This window comes from Oryx dammah, unplaced genomic scaffold, assembly GCF_014754425.2.
Source record: "Oryx dammah isolate SB20612 unplaced genomic scaffold, SCBI_Odam_1.1 HiC_scaffold_3, whole genome shotgun sequence".
NCBI lineage: Eukaryota > Metazoa > Chordata > Mammalia > Artiodactyla > Bovidae > Oryx > Oryx dammah.
The window spans coordinates 82532872-82557368 of record NW_024070187.1 but is presented as its reverse complement, the minus strand read 5'-3'; the positions used below and the strand labels follow the sequence as shown (position 1 = coordinate 82557368).

The 24497-nt window shown below is 40.0% G+C and overlaps 1 protein-coding gene across 3 annotated transcripts in view; it reads left to right on the top strand.

The window, feature by feature from the left end:
• Positions 1-24497, top strand: part of CENPC (centromere protein C) — a 92069-nt gene that overhangs the window by 30352 nt on the left and 37220 nt on the right. For all 3 annotated transcript variants that reach the window (XM_040238292.1, XM_040238291.1, XM_040238293.1), the window contains one exon: positions 24297-24488. In XM_040238292.1, the coding sequence (XP_040094226.1) occupies positions 24297-24488 (192 nt within the window). The remainder of the gene's footprint in view (positions 1-24296; positions 24489-24497) is intronic.

Below are 24497 nucleotides of genomic sequence, written 5' to 3'. Positions count from 1 at the left end.
CTTCTCTGATTGCCATGGCTATGACTTCCAAAATGATGTTGAATAATAGTGGTGGGAGTGGACACCCTTGTTATGTTCCTGATCTTAGAGAGAATGCTTTTAGTTTTTCACCATTGAGAATAATGTTTGCTGTGGGCTTTTCTTATATGGCCTTTACTATGTTTAGGTAGGTTCCTTCTATGCCCATTTTTTGAAGCGTTTTTATCATAAATGGATGCTGAATTTTGTTGAAGGTTTTTTCTGCATCTATTGAGATGATCATATGGTTTTTATCTTTCAGTTTGTTAATATGGTGTATAATGATTGATTTGCATATAATGAAGAATCCTTGCATCCCTGGAATAAACCCAACTTGATCATAGTATATGAGCTTTTTAATGTGTTGTTGAATTCTGTTTGCTTGAATTTTGTTGAGGATTTTTGCATCTATCTTCATCAATTATATTGGCCTGTAATTTTCTTTTTTCATGTTGTCTTTGCCTGGTTTTGGTATCAGGGTGATTATGATCTTGTTGAATGAGTTTGGAGATGTTCTAAGAGTTTTAGAAGAATAAGCATTAGCTATTCTCTAAATGTTTGATAGAATTTCCCTGTGAAGCCATCTGGTTTTGGGGAGATTTTTGATCACTGTTTCAATTTCAGTGTTTGTAACTGTGTTGTTTATCATTTCTATTTCTTCCTGGTTCAGTCCTGGGAGATTGATCTTTCCTAAGAATCTGTCCATTTCTTCTAGGTTGTCTATTTTATTAGCATATAGTTACTCATATTCTCTTATGATTCTTTGTATTTCTGTGTTATCTGTTGTAACCTCTCCTTTTTCATTTCTAATTTTGTTGATTTGATTTTTCTCCCTTTTTTGCTTGGTGAGTCTAGCTAGTGGTTTGTCAGTTTTGTTTATCTTCTCAAAGAACCAGCTCTTAGTTTTATTGATCTTTGCTATTGTTTCCTTCATTTCTTTTTCATTTATTTCTACTCACATCTTTATGATCCCTTTCCTTATGTTGACTTTTGGGGGTTTTTTGTTTTTCTTTTTCCAGCTGCTTTAGAAGTAGAGTTAGGTTGTCTGTTCAGTGCTTTTGCTGTTTTTTGAGGTATGATTGTATTGCTATAAACTTCCCTCTTAGAACTGCTTTTGCTGAATCCCATAGGATTTGGGTTGTCATGTTTTCATTGTTATTTGTTTCTAGTAATCTTTTGATTCCCTTTCTTATTTTCAGTAACCTCTTCATTATTTATTAATGTCTCATTTAATCTCCATGAGTTCGTGTTTTTTGCAATGTTTTTCCTGTAGTTGATATCTAGTCTCATACCTTTGTGGTCAGAGAAGATACTTGATACAATTTCAGTTTTCTTAAATTTACTGAGGCTTGATTTGTGGCCCAATATGTGATCTGTCCTGGAGAATGTTCCATGTGCACTTGAAAAGTGTATTATTCTGCATTAGGATGGAAAGTCCTGAAGATTTCAGTGAGGTCCATTTGGTCTAATGTTTCATTTAAGGTTTGTGTTTCCTTCTTGATTCTCTGTTTTGATGATCTGTCTGTTGGTGTAAGTGGGTTTTTAAAGTCCCCTACTATTGTGTTACTGTTGATTTCTCCTTTTATGCCTGTTAGTGTTTGCCTTATGTATTGAGGTGTTCCTATGTTGGGTGGATAAATATTTACAATTGTTATATCTTCTTCTTGGATTGATCCCTTGATCATTATGTAGTGTCCTTCTTTGTCTCTGATAATATTCTTTAAAGTCTTATTTTGTCTGATAAGGATTGCCACTCCGGCTTTCTTTTGGTTTCTATTTGCATGGAATATCTTTCTGCATCCTTTTATTTTCATTCTGTATGTTTCTCTAGGTCTGAAATGATCTCCTGTAGGCAACATATATATATATATATGGATCTTTTTTTTTTTATGTCCGTTCAGTCAGTCTCTGTCTTTTGGGTGGTACATTTAATCCATTTACATTTAAGGTAATTAGTGATACATATGTTCCTATTGGCATTTTCTTGATTGTTTTGGGTTTGTTTTGTAGGTCGTTCCATTCTCTTATGTTTAGTGGCTATGCAAGTCCCTTTAGTATTTGTTGCAAGGCTGGTTTGGTGGTACTGAATTCTCTTAACTTCTGCTTGTCTGTGAAGCTTTTGATTTCTCTATCAATTTTGAGTGAGATCTTTGTGGGATACAGTAATCTTGGTTATAGATTTTTCTGTTTCATTACTTTAAATATATACTGCCATTACCTGTAGAGTTTCTGTTGAAAGATCTGCTGTTAATTGTATGGGTTTTCTCTTGTATGTTACCTGTTACTTTTCCCTTGGTGCTTTTAAAATTCTTTCTTTGTACTTAATCTCAGTTAGCTTGATTAATATATGTCTCATTGTGTTTCTCCTGTAAGGGACTCTCTACACTTGGACTGATTGACTGTTTCCTTTCCCATATTGGGAAAGTTTTCAGCTCTCAGTTTAGTCGCTCAGTCGTGTCTGACTCTTTGACCTGGGGCTGCAGCTTGCCAGGCTTCCCTGTCCATTACCAACTCCCGGAGCCTGCTCAAACTCATGTCCATCAAGTTGTGGATGCCATCCAACCATCTCATCCTCTGTTCCCCTTCTCCTCCTGCCTTCAATCTTTCCCAGCATCAGGATCTTTTCTAGTGAGACATTTCTTCACATCCTGTGGCAAAAGTAATGGAGCTTCAGCTTCAGCATCAGTCCTTCCAATGAACACCCAGGACTGATCTCCTTTAGAATGGACTGGTTGGATCTTCTCACAGTCCAAGGGACTCTCAAGAGTTTTCTCCAGCACCACAATTCAAAAGCATCAATTCTTTGTGCTCAGCTTTCTTTATTTTCTCACATCCATACATGACCACTGGAAAAACCATGGCTTTGACTAGATGGACCTTTGTCAGCAAAGTAATGTCTTTGCTTTTTAATATGCTGTCTAGGTTGGTCATAGCTTTTCTTCCAAGGAGCAAGTGTCTTTTAATTTTGTGGCTGCAGTTACCACCTGCAGTGAGTTTGGAGCCCAAGAAAAGAAAAGTCTCACTGTTTCCATTGTTTCCCTATCTATTTTCCATGAAGTGATGGGACCAGATGCCATGATCTTCATTTGTTTGAATGTTGAGTTTTAAGTCAGCTTTTTCACTTTCTTCTTTCACTTTCATCAAGAGGCTCCTAAGTTCCTCTTTGCTTTCTGTTTAAACAAGCTAAGCAGGGTGACAATATACAGCTTTGATGTACTTCTTTACCAACCTGGAGCCAGTCCATTGGGCCATGTCTCATTTTACTTCTTAACTGCATACTATACTGTTATGTAGTTATACTACTACTTACATAACTTTACTATACCTTAAGTTATGCTACTTAACTGTTACTTCTTAACCTGCATACTATAATTTTTTCAAAAGTTTTCTCAGTGCTTTCTTTTTTTTCTTCTTCTTCTGTGACCCCTATAACTCAAAAATTGGTGTATTTACTATTGTCCTGAAGGTCTCTGATGATATCCTCAATTCTTTTCCTGCCTTTCCCTTTATTCTGCACTTCATCAGTTATTTGCACCATTCTATCCTCCAGCTCACTTATCTGTTCCTCTGCCTCAGTTATTCTGCTATTGGTTCCTTCTAGAGGAAGATATTTTTAATTTCAGTAATTGTGTTATTCATCTGTTTGCTTATTCTTTATTTCTTCTATGTCTTGGGTGATTGTATTAACTGTGTTAGATGTTTCTTGTATTTTCTCCATTCTATTTTCAAGTCTTCAGAGCATCTTTGCTATCATTATTTTGAAATGTCTTTCAAGGAGATTGCTTATTTCTTCTTTATTTGGTGTTACTGCGTTTCTACCTTGCTGTTTCATTTGTGCTGTATTCTCTGTCTTTTTGTCATTTTATTTTTCTAACTTGCTTTATTGAGGTCTCCTTTTCCCCTGGCTTTAGGGTTGTATTACTTCTTCCTTTTGTTTTGTGTCCTTGGAGGGAAATGTTGGTTGGGGTTTTGTGTTGATTTCTTAGGGGTGACCTGTGCCTGTGTTCTAGTTGGAGGAGATCAAGCGGATCAAGCAGGTAATTAGAGAGATAATGGGACGTATACACATACTTCCACACATACAGTTATAACCAAAGTGTTCTAAAGAAAAGAGTACAGTAGATTGACTTGGTGAACAAGGAAAGTCAAAAGTGATATCAACCAATTAAAAGCAGAACTAGGTAATGCTCAATCTGGAAAACTGTATCAGCGGAGGGCCAGCTGGGGAATATAACAAAGAGAGCTCAGCTATTTAACCTACTTGGTGAGAAAAGAAAGAGTGAAGGAAAACAGGGAGAAGGAAAAAAGACAAAGAGAAGAAGGGAAGCAAAAGAGAAAAGGAGGGGGTGGAAAAGAAGTTTAAAAAAAGATCGATAGAAAAAATAGAAAAGCAAAGAACAATAGACATATGTGGAGAAGATTTATATGTATATTTAGAAATAGATATAGCCAGTAAAGAACTATAGGGAAAGCAGTTGAATATATAAAAAAACAAAATGGAAAAACTCATTAAAAAAGAGGGTGAAAAAGAGAAAAAAAAATCTTAAAATGATTTTTTTTTGACTAGAAAAGTAAAGAGGAAAGTTCCATAGCACCACAGAAGGCTAATGTGAAGGTGGAAATATGTAGGGGGAATAAACAGTGTGATTTATAAGGAAAAAAAAGGTTTTCAAGGTCGTAGTTCTCTTTGGTTGTGGAATCTACTCCTGTGCATGGGATTGGGTTAGTGTCCTGTGATGTTTTCCTGGTTAGGGGAGCTTGTGCCTGTGTTCTGGTTTATGGAACTAGATCTTGTCTCTGAAGGGCAGTGCAGTGTAGATTAGTAGGTTTTGGAGTGTCAATGGGTTCAGTATGCCTTTGGGCAGTCCTTCTGGCTTTGGCAGTGTTGTGTGTGTGTTAGTTGCTTACACACCTGACTCTTTGCGACTCCATGGACTGCAGCCCACCAGGCTTCTCTGTTAATGGGATTTTCCAGGCAAGGATACTGGAATGGGTTGCCATTTCCTTCTCCAGGAGAGTTTCCTGACCCAGGGATAAAACCCAGGTCTCTTGCACTGCAGGCAGATTCTTTACCAACTGAGCTATGAGGGAAGTGTTAGACGTGTCTATTTCTGCAGGCTCTCTCAGGATATCTTCAGTGCCACCAGACCCCTGCTTATCCCTGGGATCATTCTCCCGTCCTGCCCTGCACTGCTGGCCAAAGCTTGCTAGGTAGGGGCTTATGTGGATCTTTTCTTGTGCCTTCTGTGTCACAGAGACTTGTGTGGGCTTCCCTCAGCCCCCTGAGCTCAACCTCTGTGTCACAGGGCTTGTGTGCACTTGTCTCGGTTCCCAAGGCCCTCCCTCTGTGTTGCGGGGCTTATGTGCACCTGTTTTGGCTCCCCTGGCTTGCCCTTTGCTTCACGGGGCTTGTGTGCCCATATCTTGGCTCCCTGGTCTGCCCTCTGCACTGGGGGGTTTGTGTGCACTGCTCTCGGCTTCTGGGGCCCTTGTGTGCGGGGATCGCTCCGCAGAAAGAGAGAGGCAGTGGAACTTCCCTCAGCAAAGCTGAGGGGTCCCGAGGAGAGGTGAGCCTGCTGTCCGCCAACCCAGCCCCTCAGCGAGCGAGAGACAATCAGACGCGACAGGGGTTCCGTCTAAGCAGTTCCGGTTTATTGTTGTAAGCTCTTGGTTTATAAAGGTAAGCAGGGAGGGGTTTGTGAGGGACTTTCCATAGTTGCACCAATCACATTAAAGGTCAAATCATCTTGTGCCATCATTATAACAGGAGTCTATGGTGATCACGTGCTGTCTACATGCACAGAAATCAAGAAAACCAATCAAGAGTTTTGACAGACAACTTAGGCCGCGCCCTCATCTCTTCAGCCAGGCTCCATCTTAGCTCTAAACCGCAAAGCTAGCCCTTCTTTTTTAAGGTTTCCCATTTAGGGCCCCACACTTGTGCTGCATTGCAGGGCTAGTGTGGACTTGTTCTGGCTCCCCCTGCCCATTCTCTGCATTGTGGGGTTTGTGTGCAGTTGTTCCGTCTCACTGCCTGCCCTCTTTGTTGCAGGGCTTATCCTATTGTTAGTTTTTTAAGGAACTACCATATTGTACTCTAAGTGGGTGCACCAGTTTACATTCCCAGCAACAATGTAGGAGGGTTCTTTTTCCTTTACTTCCTCTCCATCATTTATTATTTGTAGACCTTTGATGTTGGCCCTTCTGACCAGTATGAGGTGATACTTCCTTGTAGTTTTGATTTGCATTTTTCAAATAATTAGCAATATTGAACATCTTCTCGTGTGCCTATTGGCCATCTGTATGTCTTCTTGGAGAAATGTCTATTTAGATCTTATGCCCATTTTTCTTTGGGGTATTTTTGTTTGTTTCTTATATTGAGCTGTATGAGCTATTTGTATATTTTGGAAATGAATCTCTTATCAGTCACTTCATTTGCAAATATTTTCTTCCCTTCTGTGAGTTGTCTTTTTCATTTTGTATATGTCTTCCCTTTTACTATACAAAATCATTTAAGTTTAATTAGGTCATGTTTGTTTATTTTTGTTTTTATTTGCATTATCCTGGGAGGTGAATCCAGAAAGATACTGCTGTAATTTTTGTGAAAGTGGGTCCTGCCTATATTTTCCTCTAGCAGTTTTATAGTATCTGGTCTTACATTTAGATCTGTAATCTATTTTAAGTTTATTTTTGTGTGTAGTGTTAGAGAATGTTCTAATTTCATTCTTTTACATGTGGCTATCCAGTTTTCCCAGCACTAATTATTCAAGAGAGTGTCTTCTTCCTTTTTTTTTTTTTTTTTTACTGTATATTCTTGTCTCCTTTGTTGTACATTAATTGACCATAGGTGCATGGGTTTATTTCTAGAATTTCTATCCTGATCCATTGGTCTGTATGTCTGTTTTTGTTTCAGTACCATACTGTTTTGATTGCTGTAGCTTTGTAGTATAGTCTGAAGTCAGGGTAACTGATTCCTCCAGCTCTGTTTTTCTTTTTCAAGATTGTTTTGCCTAGTCACAGTCTTCTGTGTTTCCATGCAAATTTAAAGTGTTTTTGTTATAGTTCTGCAAAAAATGCCATGGTGATTTAATAGGGATTGTATTGAATCTGTAGATTGCTTGGGTAGGATAGTCATTTTGAGAAATCTGATTTTTCCATTTCAAGAGCATGATATATCTTTCCATCTGTTTGTGTCACCTTTGATTTCTTTTGTCAGCATCTTATAGTTTTGGAGTACAGGTTTTCCGCCTCCTTAAGTGGTTTCAGTATTTTATACTTGATGCCGTGATGAATGGGATTGTCCTTAACTTCTCTTTCTAATCTTTTGTTGTTAGTGTATAGAAATGTAGCAGATTTGTATGTTAATTTTGTATCCTGCTAATTTTGTTTTTCACTGAAGACTTCTCATAATTTTTCAGTAGCATCTTTAGGATTTTCTATGTGTATTGCTGCTGCTAAGTTGGTTCAGTTGTGTCCAACTCTGCGACCCCATAGACGGCAGCCCACGAGGCTCCCCCGTCTCTGAGATTCTCCAGGCAAGAACACTGGAGTGGGTTGCCGTTTCCTTCTCCAATGCATGAAAGTGAAAAGTGAAAGTGAAGTCGCTCAGTTGTGCCCGACTCTTAGCGACCCCATGGACTGCAGCCTACCAGGCTCCTCCGTCCATGGGATTTTCCATTCCAGGCAAGAGTACTGGAGTGGGGTGCCATTCTGCATTCTATGTGTATTAGGTTGGTGCAAACATAATTGCAGTTTTGGACTGTTTTGAACTTTTAAATCATTACAACAAACCTGAAACACATCTTTATTAATGAAAATATGAATCATTACAGTCAATACTTTTTTGCCAGTGAGTAATAAGTTTTATTCCTGTAGCTTAAAAATCCATGATATTTTTAAGCTACAGGAATATATTATGATATATTTTATGATAAAACTGTTGTGTAGTACATGCTTTGGCAAGAGGCTTTGTTGCCTGGATGAATATAGGATGTGTTTCAGACCTGAGACGTTAGGTTCAAAGAGCTTGATTTTCTTTGAGCATTTCTCTGGTGATTTTTCCAGTTATCCCTGATAATTCTGTGTATTGATTTTTTTTTTTTTTTTTTGGATGGGGGTTGGGGGGAAATGAGATGTGTCCAGTTTTTAAACCTAACATCTACTTTTGGGGACTTGCCTGCATCTCTGGGATTTGAATGAGGGTTATGTACTGTTTTACTCTCTTTTAAGTTTACATTGAACATGTTTCTCTTCTCTGCTCCCCTTGCCCACTGGGGACTCCTCTTTGGCTCCTTAAAATTTGCTGCTTAGAGTGAAAGTTCAGTGGTAGTTGATCATGCTGCAAGTTCTTTCCGGACCTCTGGCAAAGGGAGTGATCAATGAAGGCCACTGCTCTCTTGGGATCTGTAAGACTGGGTGTGTTTGGTATCTGCTGTCCACAGCCCTCTGCTTTTATCAGAATACTTTGCCAGTGCACTAATCTCTTTGGAGATAAGAATGTTAGCATGTTGCCAAATGTTAATTTATTTTGCAGAAAATATAGTACCACGTCTGAATTAATTATTAATATTTAAAACATTTTATTCCTTAACTCCCTCATTTACTTTACTCACAGCTGACTCAGTTCCTTTATTTGGCAGAATTCTACAAATTTGTGTCACCCACTGCTGAGATTGTTTAGCCCCTGATGTATTTGTATTGATTTGTTTTTGGTGGTAGCTTGTCCTGAAATGTGTGTAGCAAGCAGGTATTTTATGATAAAACTGTTGTGTAGTGAAGGAAAACTCAGATTCAGTGAATAACAATGCCATAAAATGCAAGTAACTAGCCATTTTCCAAATAACAGCGGTGCCCTTTCTCTTTCGTGGCCTTTTAGACTTTCATTGTCCTAAAATTCCATTTTATTGGGAAACCATTTTCCACCTGGTCTTTCTTAACAGGGGTTTTTCTACTTTAAACAGTTTCTAAATAAAATTCTGTGTTTCAAGAAAAAAAAAAATCAGTGCTTCAGGATTTGATGAACTCTTGGAAACCATTTTCTGCCTCCTGCTGATTGGGGAAGCTTTTTCCCTGCAAAAAGTTGTCAAGATGCTTGAAGAAGTGATAGTTGGTTGGCAAGAGATCAGGTGAATATGGCAGATGAAGCAAAACTTTGTAGCCTAATACATTCAACTTTTAAATTGTTACTTGTGCAACATGAGGTCAGGCGTTTTTGTAGAGAAGCACTGGACCCTTTCTGTTAACTAATGCCAGCAGTAGGCATTGCAGTTTTCCATGCATCTCATCAATTTGTTGAGCTTACTTCTCAGATGTATTGATGTTGTCGGGCTTCAGAAAGCTGTAGTGGATCAAACGGGCAGCAGACTACCAAACATGGACCATGATCCTTTTTTTGGTACAAGTTTCACTTTGGGAAGTGCTTTGGAGCTTCTTCTTGGTCCAGCCACTGAGCTGTTTGTTGCCGGTTGTTGTAGAAAATCTGCTTCTCATCACATGTCACAATCTGATCGAGAAGGTTAATTATTGTGTAGAATAGGAGAAGGTGATGCTTCAAAGTATGATTTTTTTTTTTTAATTTTCAGTCAGCTTATGAGGCACCCATTTATTGAGCTTTTGCACCTTTTCAATTTGTTTCAAATGTCAAATGATCATAGAGTGGTCGACATTGCGTTCTTTGGCAACTTCTCATATACTTGTAAGAGAATCAGCTTTGATGATGGCTCTCAGTTGGTCATTGTCAGCTTCTGATGTCTGGCCACTGCATTCCTCATCTTCAAGACTCTCATCTCCTTTGCCAAACTTTTTGAGGCACCATCACACTGTATGTTCATTAGCAGTTCCTCGGCCAGATATGTTGAGGATGTTGCGAGTAGTCTCTGCTGCTTTGCAGCTCATTTTGAACTTGAATAAGAAAATTGCTTGAATTTGCTTTTTGTCTAACATCATTTCCATAGTCTATTTAAATACTGTAATCAGCAACTAGTAATAAGTCGTTAGCAAAAAAACATAGAAATGTGCATTAAAATGATAAATAACATAAATATGTTTATTTAAGACTATATTCCAATATCAAATAGCAAATTTTAACAATGTAAAAACTGCAGTTACTTTTGCACCAACCTAATAGTATCTTGTCATCTGCAGACAGTGACAGTTTTATTTCTTCTTTTCCAGTTTGGACTTCTTTTGTTCTTTTCCTTCCCTGATTGCTGTGGCTAAGACTTCTAAAACTGTGTTGAATAAAAGTGGCGAGAGTTGCTCTTAGAGTTGGTTTTTAGCTTTTCACCATTGAGTATGATGTTACTGTGGCTTTGTCATATGTGTCATATATGGCCTTTATTATGCTGAGGTGTGTTCCCTTTGTGCCCATGTTTTTGAAGAGTTTTGATCGTAAATGGATGAAGTGTATCACTTTTTCCATAATAGAGAGAAAAGGTATTTTTTACAGAAAGAACTTTCTCCAGAATAGTTAGTGGACTAGAAAACACTTACCAGATTTATTTACACTTTATATGTGTGAAATATAGCTTAATCTTTGACAATCCTATCCAATAAGAGATAACACTCAAAAGAAGTTAAATATTAGTCTTAAGATCTGTCTCAACCTAGAGCCCATATTTTGTTACATCAAAAAGTTTTGAAAAGGTGAAAGTTTTTAATGCTTAAGTGGAATTGTTTTTGTGCCTGAATTTTCTGTACTCTATTGCTAGTATAGAGGAAAGAGACTATATTAAAAGCTCAATATTTATGCTAATCTTTTTTTTTTAATCCTCTTTAATATAGTTATTACTGGTGGCTCAGTGGTAAAGACTCGGCCTGGCATTGCAGGAGACAAGGGTTCTATCCCTGGGCCAGGAAGATCCCCTGGAGGAGGGCATGACAAACCACTCCAGTATTCTTACTTGGGAAATCCCATGGACAGAGAAGCCTGGTGGGCTACAGTCCATGGGGTTGCAAAGACTTGGACACGACTAAGCTCATGCATACACCCAGTTATTTTAACTTTCTTTTTATATTGTCTATAACATAGACTTTATATCACATGAAATAATAGTTGCAGACTTCAGTTTTGCCTATATATGCCTTTGCATATTTGACAAGTTCTGCTTATAGTAGAAGGAAAAATGACGTATTAATGGATCTCTTATAAATGTTAGACGTGTACCATATGCTTTTTATTGGAATTATTCTTTATTTTTTTGTTTCCTTCAGTTTCTAATCAGTATTTGGTCATTTTAAGAAAACACTATATGGAGAATCTGACTAAACTGAGGGTGATAGTTAACATTACAAGAACGCATATTTTTAAAAACTAGTAGAATATGAATTCACAAAATTTGAAAGGTGCATATTTATAATATCTTAGTAAAAAACATTGCATCAAGAAAGTGTACTTGCACAATACTCTTCAAGAAAGTGTACTTGCACAATACTCTTAAGTTATAAATGTTAAACCTGTATTGAGTACCTGCTATATTTTGTACACTAGTTTTAGTGTATATAAAACTTGTATTTATCCAGATTGCTTAATTAACATAGCATTCTGGATTAATTTTCTTTTGCTCTCATAACAACTTACTACATACTTAGTGGTTTAAAACAGCACACATTATCTTCCCATTCTGTGAGTAAGGAGTCTGAAATGGATTTTACTGGATCAAAATACAGGTGTTACCAGGTTTTTGTTCCTTTTTGGTTGTTCTAGAAGAGGACCTGTTTCCTTGCTTTTTCTGCCTTCCTGAAATCGCCTGTATTCCTTCAATTATGGCTGTCCGCTTACAGTCTCAAAACCAGCAATGCCAGCCTTCTCATTGTAATTGGATTCAGCCAACTGGGATAATTCAGGATATCTCCTTATTTTAAGGTTTATTACCTTAATCATGTCTCTAAACTTTCTTGCCATGTAATGTAACATTTTCACAGATTTTGTGATTAGAGCAGGTGAATCTTTAGGAAGTCATTATTCGACCAACCATATTATTTTCAAAGACTAAAAATATGGAGTTAATTCTAATTCTGAAAATGATTTTCCTTTGATTCACAAGGCACTTGACATAATTGTATTGCCTAAACTGATGACTTGGATTGAGCAAATTAACTTTTCTACTTTTGTTGTCCCACAGGCTTCTCAAACTCAACATATTGAGAACTAAATTCCTTCCAACTTCTTCCTCTGCCAGTTTTCAGTATCTTCATAAACAGAGTCATAATAAGAAGGAAATCTGATTCATCTTTAGCTCCTGTTTTCTTTACCTGGCATACTGTATAAAGTCAGTAAGTCTTTTGACTTCTTCCTTCAATTCAGTTCAGTTCAGTTGCTCAGTTGCGTCCGACTCTTTGCGACCCCATGAATCGCAGCACACCAGGCCTCCCTGTCCATCAGTAACTCCCGGAGTTCACTCAGACTCACATCCATCGAGTCCGTGATGCCATCCAGCCATCTCATCCTCTGTCGTCCCCTTCTCCTCCTGCCCCCAATCCCTTCCAGCATCAAAGTCTTTCCAATGAGTCAACTCTTCTCATGAGGTGGCCAAAGTACTGGAGTTTCAGCTTTAGCATCATTCCTTCCAAAGAAATCCCAGGGCTGATCTCCTTTAGAATGCACTGGTTGGATCTCCTTGCAGTCCAAGGGACTCTCAAGAGTCTTCTCCAACACCACAGTTCAAAAGCATCAATTCTTCGGCGCTCAGCCTTCTTCACAGTCCAACTCTCACATCTAAACATGACCACAGGAAAAACCATAGCCTTGACTAGACGGACCTTAGTCAGCAAACTAATGTCTCTGCTTTTGAATATGCTATCTAGGTTGGTCATAACTTTTCTTCCAAGGAGTGAGCGTCTTTTAATTTCATGGCTGCAGTCACCATCTGCAGTGATTTTGGAGCCGAAAAATATATAGCTTTCAAATCTATTATTTTCCTCCATTGCTACTGCTGCTCTCCTTGGCCAAGTTACATTAATCTATTATATTATTTTAGATTTTATGCACATACCCTTGCCTTTCTTTCCTCTCTAGATTTGTCTCCTGGGCTGGTTTACAATGAGCTTTTTTCAGGATGAACAAGAAACAACAGAATAGACCACTTTCTCAGCTGTGGGGCTTTTTGTATGCTCTTCCTTTTACTTAGAAAATAAAATATACTCTGGGTTCCCTACCAAGCTGTGTATTAAGTTTAAATATTACTTTGCTTGACTATTATCACTCACCCTGTATGTTCCTACATCTGCTCCAAAGCACTTTTCATTTTAAAACATAATAAGAAAATGCTGAATTTGCCTTGTACTCTAGAGTCTGTACTGAAAACTCCAGAAGAATAGGAACTATATCTTTCCTGTTCCTAAAACCACTTTGCTGTAGCATTTCTGTGGCTCACTGGATTATATTATCAGCAGTGACAGAAATATTTCTCTGTTTTGTATGAATACTTTTGCTGTGTTTATATGAACATGCCCTATCTTCATTCTTTCTGGAGTTATTTCTCCACTGATCTCCAGTAGCATATTGAGCACCTACCAACCTGGGGAGTTCCTCTTTCAGTATCCTATCATTTTGCCTTTTCATACTGTTCATAGGGTTCTCAAGGCAAGAATACTGAAGTGGTTACCTTCTCCAGTGGACCACATTCTGTCAGACCTCTCCACCATGACCCGCCCATCTTGGGTGGCCCCACATGACATGGCTTAGTTTCACTGAGTTAGACAAGGCTGTGGTCCATGTAATTAGATTGACTAGTTTTCTGTGATTATGGTTTCAGTGTGTCTGCCCTCTGATGCCCTCTTGCAACACCTACCATCTTACTTGGGTTTCTCTTACCTTGGACGTGGAGTATCTCTTCACGGCTGCTCCAGCAGAGTACAGCCACTGCTCCTTATCTTGGACGAGGGGTATCTCCTCACCGCCACCCCTCCTGACCTTGAACGTCGAGCTCCTCTCAGCCCTCCTGTCCCCGCGCAGCCACTGCCTCTTGGATGTGGGGTTGCTCCTCTTGGCCACCACCCCTGACCTCGGGTGTGGGGTAGCTCTGCCTGGCTGCTGCCCCTGGCCTTGGGCGGGGGGTAGCTCCTCCCGGCCACTGCCCCTGACCTTGGACGGGGGTTGCTCCTCTCGGCCGCTGCCCCTGACCTCGGACACAGTGTAACTCCTTTCGGCTGCTGCCCCTGACCTCAGATGTGGGTAGCTCCTTCCAGCCGCCTCCTCTGACCTCTGACGTGGGGTTGCTCCTCCTGGCTGCTCCTGCGCAGTCGCAGCCTGGCACTCGGCAGCCACCCCGACCTCAGACGTTGGGTAGCTCATCCCAGCGCCTCCCCTAACATCAGATGTGGGGTAGCTCCTTTCGGCCTGCGCCATCGCAGCCTGGTGGAATGGTAGATCCATAAATCAAGGCAAATTGGAAGTGGACAGATAAGAGATGGCAAGAGTGAACGTCGACATTCTAGAAATCAGCGGACTAAAATGGACTGGAATGGGTGAATTTAACTCAGATGACCATTATATCTACTACTTCAGGCAGGAATCCCTTAGAAGAAATGGAATAGCCATCATGGTCAACAAAAGAGTCTGAAATGCAGTATTTGGATGCAATCTCAAAACTGACAGAATGATCTCTGTTCGTTTCCAAAGCAAACCGTTCAATATCACAGTAATCCAAGTCTGTGCCCCAACCAGTAACGCTGAAGAAGCTGAAGTTGAACGGTTCTATGAAGACCTACAAGACCTTTTAGAACTAACACCCCAAAAAGATGTCCTTTTCATTATAGGGGACTGGAATGCAAAAGTAGGAAGTCGAGAAACACCTGGAGTAACAGGCAAATTTGGCCGTGGAATGCAGAATGAAGCAGGGCAAGGAATAATAGAGTTTTGCCAAGAAAATGTACTGCTCATAGCAAACACCCTCTTCCAACAACACAAGAGAAGACTCTACACATGGACATCACCAGAGGTCAACAGTGAAATCAGATTGATTATATTCTTTGCAGCCATCGATGGAGAATCTCTATACAGTCAGCAAAAACAAGACCAGGAGCTGAGTGTGGCTCAGATCATGAACTCATATATTGCCAAATTCAGACTTAAATAGAAGAAAGTAGGGAAAACCACTAGACCATTCAGGTATGACCTAAATCAAATCCCTTATGATTATATAGTGGAAGTGAGAAATAGATTTAAGGAACTAGATCTGATAGATAGAGTGCCTGATGAACTGTGGACAGAGGTTCATGACATTGTACAGGAGACAGGGATGAAGACTATCCCCATGGAAAAGAAATGCAAAAAAGCAAAATGGCTGTCTGGGGAGGTCTTACAAATAGCTGTGAAAAGAAGAGAAGCGAAAAGGAAATATATAAGCATCTGAATGCAGAGTTGCAAAGAATAGCAAGAAGAGATAAGAAAGCCTTCCTCAGCAGTCAATGCAAAGAAAAAGAGGAAAACAACAGAATGGGAAAGACTAGAGATCTCTTCAAGAAAATTAGAGATACCAAGGGAACATTTCATGCAAAGATGGGCTCGATCAAGGACAGAAATAGTATGGACCTAACAGAAGCAGAAGATATTAAGAAGAGGTGGCAAGAATAGACAGAAGAACTGTACAAAAAAGTTCTTCACGACCCAGATAATCATGATGGTGTGATTACTCACCTAGAGCCAGACATCCTGGAATGTGAAGTCAAGTGGGCCTTAGAAAGCATCACTATGAACAAAGCTAGTGGAGGTGATGGAATTCCAGTTGAGCTCTTTCAAATCCTGAAAGATGATGCTGTGAAAGTGCTACACTCAATATGCCAGCAAATTTGAAAACTCAGCAGTGGCCACAGGACTGGAAAGGTCAGTTTTCATTCCAATCCCAAAGAAAGGCAATGCCAAAGAATGCTCAGACTATCACACAATTGCACTCATCTCACACGCTAGTAAAGTAATGCTCCAAATTCTCCATGCCAAGCTTCAGCAATACATGAACCATGAACTTCCAGATGTTCAAGCTGGTTTTAGAAAAGGCAGAGGAACCACAGATCAAATTTCCAACATTCGCTGGATCATGGAAAAAGCAAGAGAGTTGCAGAAAAACATCTCTTTCTGCTTTATTGACTATGCCAAAGACTTTGATTTTGTGGATCACAATAAACTGTGGAAAATGCTGAAGTGAAATCGCTCAGTCGTGTCCGACTCTTTGTGACCTCGTGTACTATAACCTAACAGGCTCTCCGTCCATGGGATTCTCCAGGCAAGAATACTGGAGTGGGTTACCATTGCCTTCTCCAGGGGATCTTCCCGATCCAGGGATCAAACCCAGGTCTCCTGCATTGAAGGCAGACGCCTTAACCTCTGAGCCACCAGGGAAGCCCAAGAGATGGGAATACCAGACCACCTGACCTGCCTCTTGAGAAATCTGTATGCAGGTCAGGAAGCAACAGTTAGAAATGGACATGAAACAACAGACTTGTTCCCAGTAGGAAAAGGAGTGCGACAAGGTTGTATATTGTCACCCTGCTTATTTAACTTCTATGCAGAGTACATGAGAAACGCTGGGATGGAAGAAGCACAAGCTGGAATCTATGCAGATGACACCACCCTTACGGCAGAAAGTAAAGAGGAACTCAAAAGCCTCTTGATGAAAGTGAAAGAGGAGAGTGAAAAAGTTGGCTTAAAGCTCAACATTCAGAAAACGAAGATCATGGCATTTGGTACCATCACTTCATGGGAAATAGATGGGGAAATAGTAGAAACAGTGTCAGACTTTATTTTTCTGGGCTCCCAAATCACTGCAGATGGTGACTGCAGCCATGAAATTAAAAGACGCTTACTCCTTGGAAGAAAAGTTATGACCAACCTAGATAGCATATTCAAAAGCAGAGACGTTACTTTGCTGACTAAGGTCCATGTAGTCAAGTCTATGGTTTTTCCAGTAGTCATGTATGGATGCAAGAGTTGGACTGTGAAGAAGGCTCAGCGCCAAAGAATTGATGCTTTTGAACTGTGGTGTTGGAGAAGACTCTTTAGAGTCCCTTGGACTGCAAGGAGACCCAACCAGTCCATTCTGAAGGAGATCAGCCCTGGGATTTCTTTGGAAGGAATGATGCTAAAGCTGAAACTCCAGTACTTTGGCCACCTCATGAGAAGAGTTGACTCATTGGAAAATACTCTGATGCTGGGAGGGATTGGGGGCAGAAGGAGAAGGGGACAACCGAGGATGAGATGGCTGGTTGGCATCACTGACTCGATGGAAGTGAGTCTGAGTGAACTCTGGGAGTTGGTGATGGACAGGGAGGCCTGACGTGCTGTAATTCATGGGGTCGCAAAAAGTCAGACATGACTCAGTGACAGAACTGAACTGCCCCATCTTCAGCATCCTATTCCTATAGATGTAAATATACAAAATTTTCTACAGTAGTTACTTTTTTCCCCTAGTAATTGCCGTACTTAGAACTTGTGTCCCCACGGTTCTAAGTCACCTGTTTTTCTATTATCAGATGTTTCATATATCAGCTTAATGGTCTGTATACGTTCCTTTTTATGTCATTCATTCTCTAATCTTTCTTGATCTGGAGCTGGAATCGAAAATGGTGTTCTTAATTCGTTTCTTTTTTACTTTGTGTGATTTTTTTTTTTTTGTATCATTGTCTGAATAGATCTTTGATGGTAGCATTTTCTTCTTCATATTCTTTTGCTTTAAATCATCGTTCACATTCGTGTTTTTTTGCTTTTTTTGAATCAATTTAATGAAATTGGACAGTAATCTCTGTCATATTGAGTACCTCTCATTTATTGAAGCAGTTCCTGAGGATATTTTTGAGAAGCATAAGGGAAAAACAAGAAGGAAAGACATAAATAAAAGGAATTAGAGAAGAGCGATGTGGATGGAAATCTTGGGGGCTGGAAAATGATGCTCATTAGTGAAAATTCTTGCTATTGTGCAAATACTTTTTCAAACTAATAGTGGCAACTATGTTGAAAGTTCTCATTCTTGCTTTGGTGTTTTGTAAATTGACTCTATTATTCTCTATACATACTTCCTAAAATATGTTATTTATTTACAGGGTTTTCTTTGTGGTAGCTTGTAGTGTTTCCTGTTGTCATCATCTTGAAAGTATTGGTTGATACTCTTATTAAGCATAATATTGGTACAGTAGATTATTTCTATTTTTTTAAATAAAAATTTTTGTGCCTGATCCAGTATAATTACAGAACAGTGTAAATGCAGAAGTGAAGGACCAAACATAAGGAGAAGAGATTAAGAAGAGGTGGCAAGAATGCACAGAAGAAGTGTAGAAAAAAAGCCTTAGTTACCTGGAAAACCATGAAGGTGTGTCACTCACCTAGAGCCAGACATCTTGGAGTATGGAGTCAACTGAAGTCAAGTGGGCCTGAGGAAGCATTATTATGAACAAAGCTAGTGGAGGTGATGGAATTCCAGCTGAGCTATTTTAGTTGGTTAAAGATGATGGTGATAAAGTGCTGCACTCAATATGCCATCAAATTTGGAATATCAGCAATGGCCACAGGACTGGAAGAGATCAGATTTTATTCCAATCTCAAGGAAAGGCAATGCCAAAGAAAGTTCACACTTCCATAGAATTGTGCTCATTTCACATGCTAGCAAGGTAATGCTCAAAATCCTTCAAGCTAGGTTTCAACAGTATGTGATCCGAGACCTTCTTGTTGTTCAAGCTGGATTTAGTAAAGGCAGAAGAACCAGAGATTGCCAACATCCGGGTCATATAATGAAAGCTATGGTTTTTCCAGTAGTCATGTATAGGTGTGAGAGATGAACAATAAAAAAGGCTGAGCACTGAAGAATTGATGCCTTCAAACGGTGGTTTTGGAGAAGACTCTTGAGAGTCCCTTGGACTGCCAGGAGATCAAATTAGTCAATCCTAAGGACATAACCCTGGGTATTCATTGGAAAGACTCATGCTGAAGCTGATGCTTCAGTACTTTGGCCACCTGATGAGAAGAGCCAACTCATTGAAAAAGACTGATGCTGGGAAAGATTGAAGGCAGGAGGAGGAAAGGATGATAGAGGACGAGATGGTTGGATGGCATCACTGACTCAGTGGACATAAGTTTGAGCAAGCTCCAGGAGATGGTGAAAGACTGGGAAGCCTGGTGTGCTGCAGTCCATGGGGTCGAAAAGAGTTGGATATAACTGTGCAACTGTACAACAAATTGGAACATAGAAAAGCAAGGGAGTTCCAGAAAATCATCTATTTCTGTTTCATTGACTACACTAAAGCCTTAGTGTGGATCACAGCAAAATGGAAAATTCTTAAAGAGATGGGAATACCAGAGCATCTTACCTGCTACCTGAGAAACTTGTATACAGGTCAAGAAACAACAGTTAGAACCGCATCTGGAGCCTTGGATTGGTTCCAAGTTGGGAAAGGAGTGCATCAAGATTGTATACTCTCAGTGTATTTTTTAAACTTACGTGCAGAGTACATCATGCAAAATGTCAAGCTAGATGAATCCCAAGCTGGAATCAATATTGCTGAGAAATAACAACAACCTCAGATATGCAGATGATACCACTCTAATGGCAGAAAGTGAAGAGGAACTAAAGAAACTCTTGAGGAGGGTGAAAGAGGAGAGTGAAAAACCTGGCTTAAAACTCAGCATTCAAAAAACTAAAATCATGGCATCCAGTGCCATCACTTTTATGGCAAATAGATGGAGCAAAAGTGGAAATAGTGGCAGATTTTATTTTCTTGGACTCCCAAATCACTGTGGAGCCACAAAATTAAAAGACACTTGCACCTTGAAAGAAAAGCTATGACAAATTTTAATAGTATTTTAAGTGTATTGTAAAGCAGAGACATCACTTTGCCGACAGTGTTCCATCTAGTCAAATCTATGGTTTTTCCTGTAGTCATGTATGGATATGAGTTGGACCATAAAGAAGCTAAGCGCCAAAGAATTGATGCTTTTCAACTCTGGTGCTGGAAAAAACTCTTGGAGAGTCCCTTGGACAGCAAGGAGATTGAACCAGTCAGTCTTACAGGAAATCAGCCCTGAATATTCATTGGATGGAGTGATTCTGAAGCTGAAGCTCCAAAACTTTGGCTGCCTGATGCCAGTAGCCAGCTCATTGTAAAAGACCCTGATGCTGGCAAAGATTAAGGGCAGGAGGAGAGGCAGAGGATGAGATAGTTGAATGGCATCACTGACTCAGTGGACATGAATTTGAGCAAACTCCAGGAGATAGCGAAGGACAGGGAAGCCTGGCGTGCTGCAGCCCATAAGGTCCCAAAGTGGTGGACATGACTTAGCAACTGAACAGCAACAGTATAATTAAGGCAAATAGTCTTCTTTTACTCCTTTATAAGCACAAATCAGTTCTCTTTATCACTATCAATCAGTTCTCTTCATTCCGAAAGTATTCCCAAATCCTATAACTTTCTGAAAATAGAATCAGAGAGTGATGTTGCTAAGGTTTCATGACAGAATTTCACTCATTTTTTCCTCTATCCCTCTACTTTCTAATCACATTTAACTGGGAGAATGACTAAAGCACCTAGAATAGCGTTTTTCATATTTGCATGTGCATTTGAATTCACTGAGGCTCTTGTTAAAATATTGATTAATAAACTGATTTAGTGGGTCTGGGGTGGGACCCAAGATTCTGTTGTTCTAAACAGTATATCCCACGTGACGCTAGTGTAGTTGATGTGAGCCACACTTTTAAGTATCAAAATTTAGGTAGTATCTAAAATTGCTCATGCTTGGTAGCAGTTTAATCAGTATCATTGCCTAGTGAAATATAGGCTTTAAGCTGAAGTTATTTTGGTGTCTGTTGAAATCTGTATACAGGTCAGGAAGCAACAGTTAGAACTGGACATGGAGTAACAGACTGGTTCCAGATAGGAAAAGGAGTCCGTCAAGTCACCCTGCTTATTTAACTTCTATGCAGAGTACATCATGAGAAACGCTGGACTGGAAGAAACACAAGCTGGAATCAAGATTGCTGGGAGAAATACCAATAACCTCAGATAAGCAGATGACACCACTCTTATGGCAGAAAGTGAAGAGGAACTAAAAAGCCTCTTGATGAAAGTGAAAGAGGAGAGTGAAAAAGTTGGCTTAAAGCTCAACATTCAGAAAACTAAGATCATGGCATCTGGTCACATCACTTCATGGGAAATAGATGGGGAAACAGTGGAAACAGTGTCAGCCTTTATTTATTTGGGCTCCCAAATCACTGCAGATGGTGACTGCAGCCATGAAATTAAAAGACACTTACTCCTTGGAAGAAAAGTTATGACCAACCTAGATAGCATATTCAAAATCAGAGACGTTACTTTGCTGACTAAGGTCCATCTAGTCAAGGCTATGGTTTTTCCTGTGGTCATGTATGGATGTGAGAGTTGGACTGTGAAGAAGACTGCTGCTGCTGCTAAGTCGCTTCAGTCATGTCCGACTCTGTGCAACCCCATAGACAGCAGCCCACCAGGCTCCTCCGTCCCTGGGATTCTCCAGGTAGGAACACTGGAGTGGGTTGCCATTTCCTTTTCCAATGCGTGAAAGTGAAGTCGCTTGGTCATGTCCAACTCTCAGGGACCCCATGGACTGCAGCCTACCAGGCTCCTCCATCCATGGGATTTTCCAGGCAAGAGTACTGGAGTGGGTTGCCCGAAGAATTGATGCTTTTGAACTGTGGTGTTGGAGAAGACTCTCGAGAGTCCCTTGGACTGCAAGGAAATCCAACCAGTCCGTTCTGAAGGAGATCAGCCCTCGGATTTCTTTGGAAGGAATGATGCTAAAGCTGAAACTCCAGTACTTTGGCCACCTCATGTGAAAAGTTGGCTCATTGGAAAATACTCTGATGTTGGGAGGGATTGGGGCCAGGAGCAGAAGGGGATGACAGAGGATGAGATGGCTGGATGGCATCACTGACTCGATGGATGTGAATCTGAGTGAACTCCGGGAGTTGGTGATGAACAGGGAGGCTTGGCATACTGCGATTCATGGGGTTACAAAGAGTTGGACACGACAGCAACTGAACTGAACTGATACCAAATAGTGTTAATATGCTATAGGTGATAAAGATGACTTAAAGTGCTGGTAGGAAGGCTGTACCCTACTCAATTCTTTGCCCTTGTATAGTGTGGAAGCTGCTGCTGCTGGTTGGCTCAGCCAGGTCCTGGGGTGGTTGGTTGTGGTGCCTGGGGTCTGGGAGCTAATGTTGGTCTGCTGGTGGGCAGAGCTGTGGGCTGGGGCTGATGTTGCCTGCTTGTGGGCAGGACCTGTTCCTTACACCGGTGGCTGTGAGGTCCAGGGTGTTTTGGAGCTGGTGTAAATTCACGGGTGGGTAGAGCTGGATCCTGGGATTTCTGGCTACTAAGGCCCTGGGATTCCTGGAGCTGGTATCAGACTGATGGTGGGTAGGACTGAGTCCTGATGGTTGGCCGTGGGTTCCAGAGGTCCAGAGGCTAATGCTGTCCCACTGATAAGTAGGGCTGGGTCCCAAGTAGGTTGGCTTCTTGACCTGGGTTGTCCCAGGACTGATGTTGACCTACTGGTGGGTGGAGGGGGTTCTGGCATGAGTAAGCTAGATGTTGTTGTTTTATTAATAGTTGCTATGTCATATCTGACTGTTTTGTGAGCCTATGGACTATAGCTCTTCAGGCTCCTCTGCTCGTGGGATTTCCCAGGCAAGAATACTGGAGTTGCCAATACTGGTTACCATTTTGTTCTCCAGGGGATCTTTCTGTCCCAGGGATCAAACCCACGTCTCCTGCATTGGCAAGTGGGTTCTTTACCACTGACCACTGGGAAGCTCTAGTAAGCTAGATAGAAGATTCCGAAAATCCAAAATTGTGGTTGCCGACAGCAGTGTCCTTGTGGTAGAACAATGACTGCAACAAGCATCTGGGTCCCCAGTGAGCTCCACTTAATTACCTGCCTCTCTGGGAGGCTCTCCAAGATCAGCAAATGGTTCTGACCCAGGCTCCTTCCAAACTACTGCTTCTGCCTTGGGCATTGGAGTGTTTGAGATTTTGCCTTTTTAATTACAATGTGTTTGCCTGTTAAGAGTGGTGTCTGTATTTATATAGCCCTCAGATTCTCCTGCAAGTAAGCCTCACTAGCCTTCAAAGTCAAACTTCAGGGGGGCTTGTCTTCCTGGTGCAGGAACCCTAAGCAGGGGAGCCCAGTGTGGGACTCAGACCTGTGTGGCTCCCTGAGGAGAACCATGCAGTTGTAATTATTCTTCTGTGTATAGGTTTCCCACCCTGGGTCTTGATTGTCTCTTGTCTCTGCCTTTCCTACCTGTCTTGTGACTCTTTATGTCTTTAGTTGTAGACGGTCTTTTCTGCTAGCCTTCAAATTGTTCTCATCAATATTTACTCTGTAAATAGTAGTTGTAATTTTAGTATGCCTGTGGGAGGAGGTGAGCTCAGGATCTTCCAGGTTATTTACCATATGAGTTTCCTACTTGATAATGATTTTAATTTCTTTGGATCTCGTAGAAATATTTGTGTCAGAAACTTAAAAATGCAGGTTTCTTGACTGACTTGGTGGTCAAGAAAATTTTTCATTATATAACATCTAATGTTTTAATCTCTTTCTGAAAAAAAATATTTCCATTGTTAAACTCATGTTGGTGATTGTACACATTTTATTGTAGATGCAATGTTTGTATTAAAATAGCCTGTATTTCTGATTTCCCCTTCTTCCTGGTTGTCAGTCTCAAAAATGAAATTAGAATTCATCTTTCCTTTTTGTTAGATCTTTTCTTCTCTACCTGCTTTTGTAGTAAAACTACTATTGACACCTTTAAATTTTTGTTGCTTTCCATATTCATTCTTGGTTTAAATTCTTTTTCCTCTTTAAATTCTATTCAAAGAAGCATTCTTTTTTCCTTCAGGTAGGAAATACATCTTTGTTGAAAACTTCCTTTAAGTATTCTCTTCCATAAATTAGATTGACTAAAGTCATGAATTATTTTAAAACAGAAAAGAAGTGGTTAACCTTTTCTTACGTGGGACTTTCTTAAGTAGTGGAAGGAGTCATATATTGCATTTTTCCTTTACATACTATACTTTTCTTTTTGACTCAGGAGTATATGTTGCTTATCAAGCAATGTGCAAAGTTTGCATTTAGCTGAGAGGAAGTTGTAGATTTTGAGAATGCGTGACTTTTAAAAAATAGAAGAAAAAAGAAGTCCATAGGATAAATTTAAGAAGTTTCTATAATTGAGAGGTCTTTTTTGTTTGTTTTTTAATTGGCTGTGGTTTTCTGAATATTCTTTGGTTCAGTAGATTTTTATTTTTATTCTTTATTTTAGGAAGCAAGAAAGGTAGCACCAATGTTCCTCATAAAAAGAATCAGAAAAAAGATAAGGAATGCAAAAAGAAGCATTTTTCAAGTGGGTCCAAGAAGAACAAAATTGAACCTGAAGAATTAACTTCAACTGTCAGAAGAAGTCAAAGAATTTCTAGATGCCCATCTGATTGGTGGGTGGTAAAATCAGAGCAGAGTAAGTATT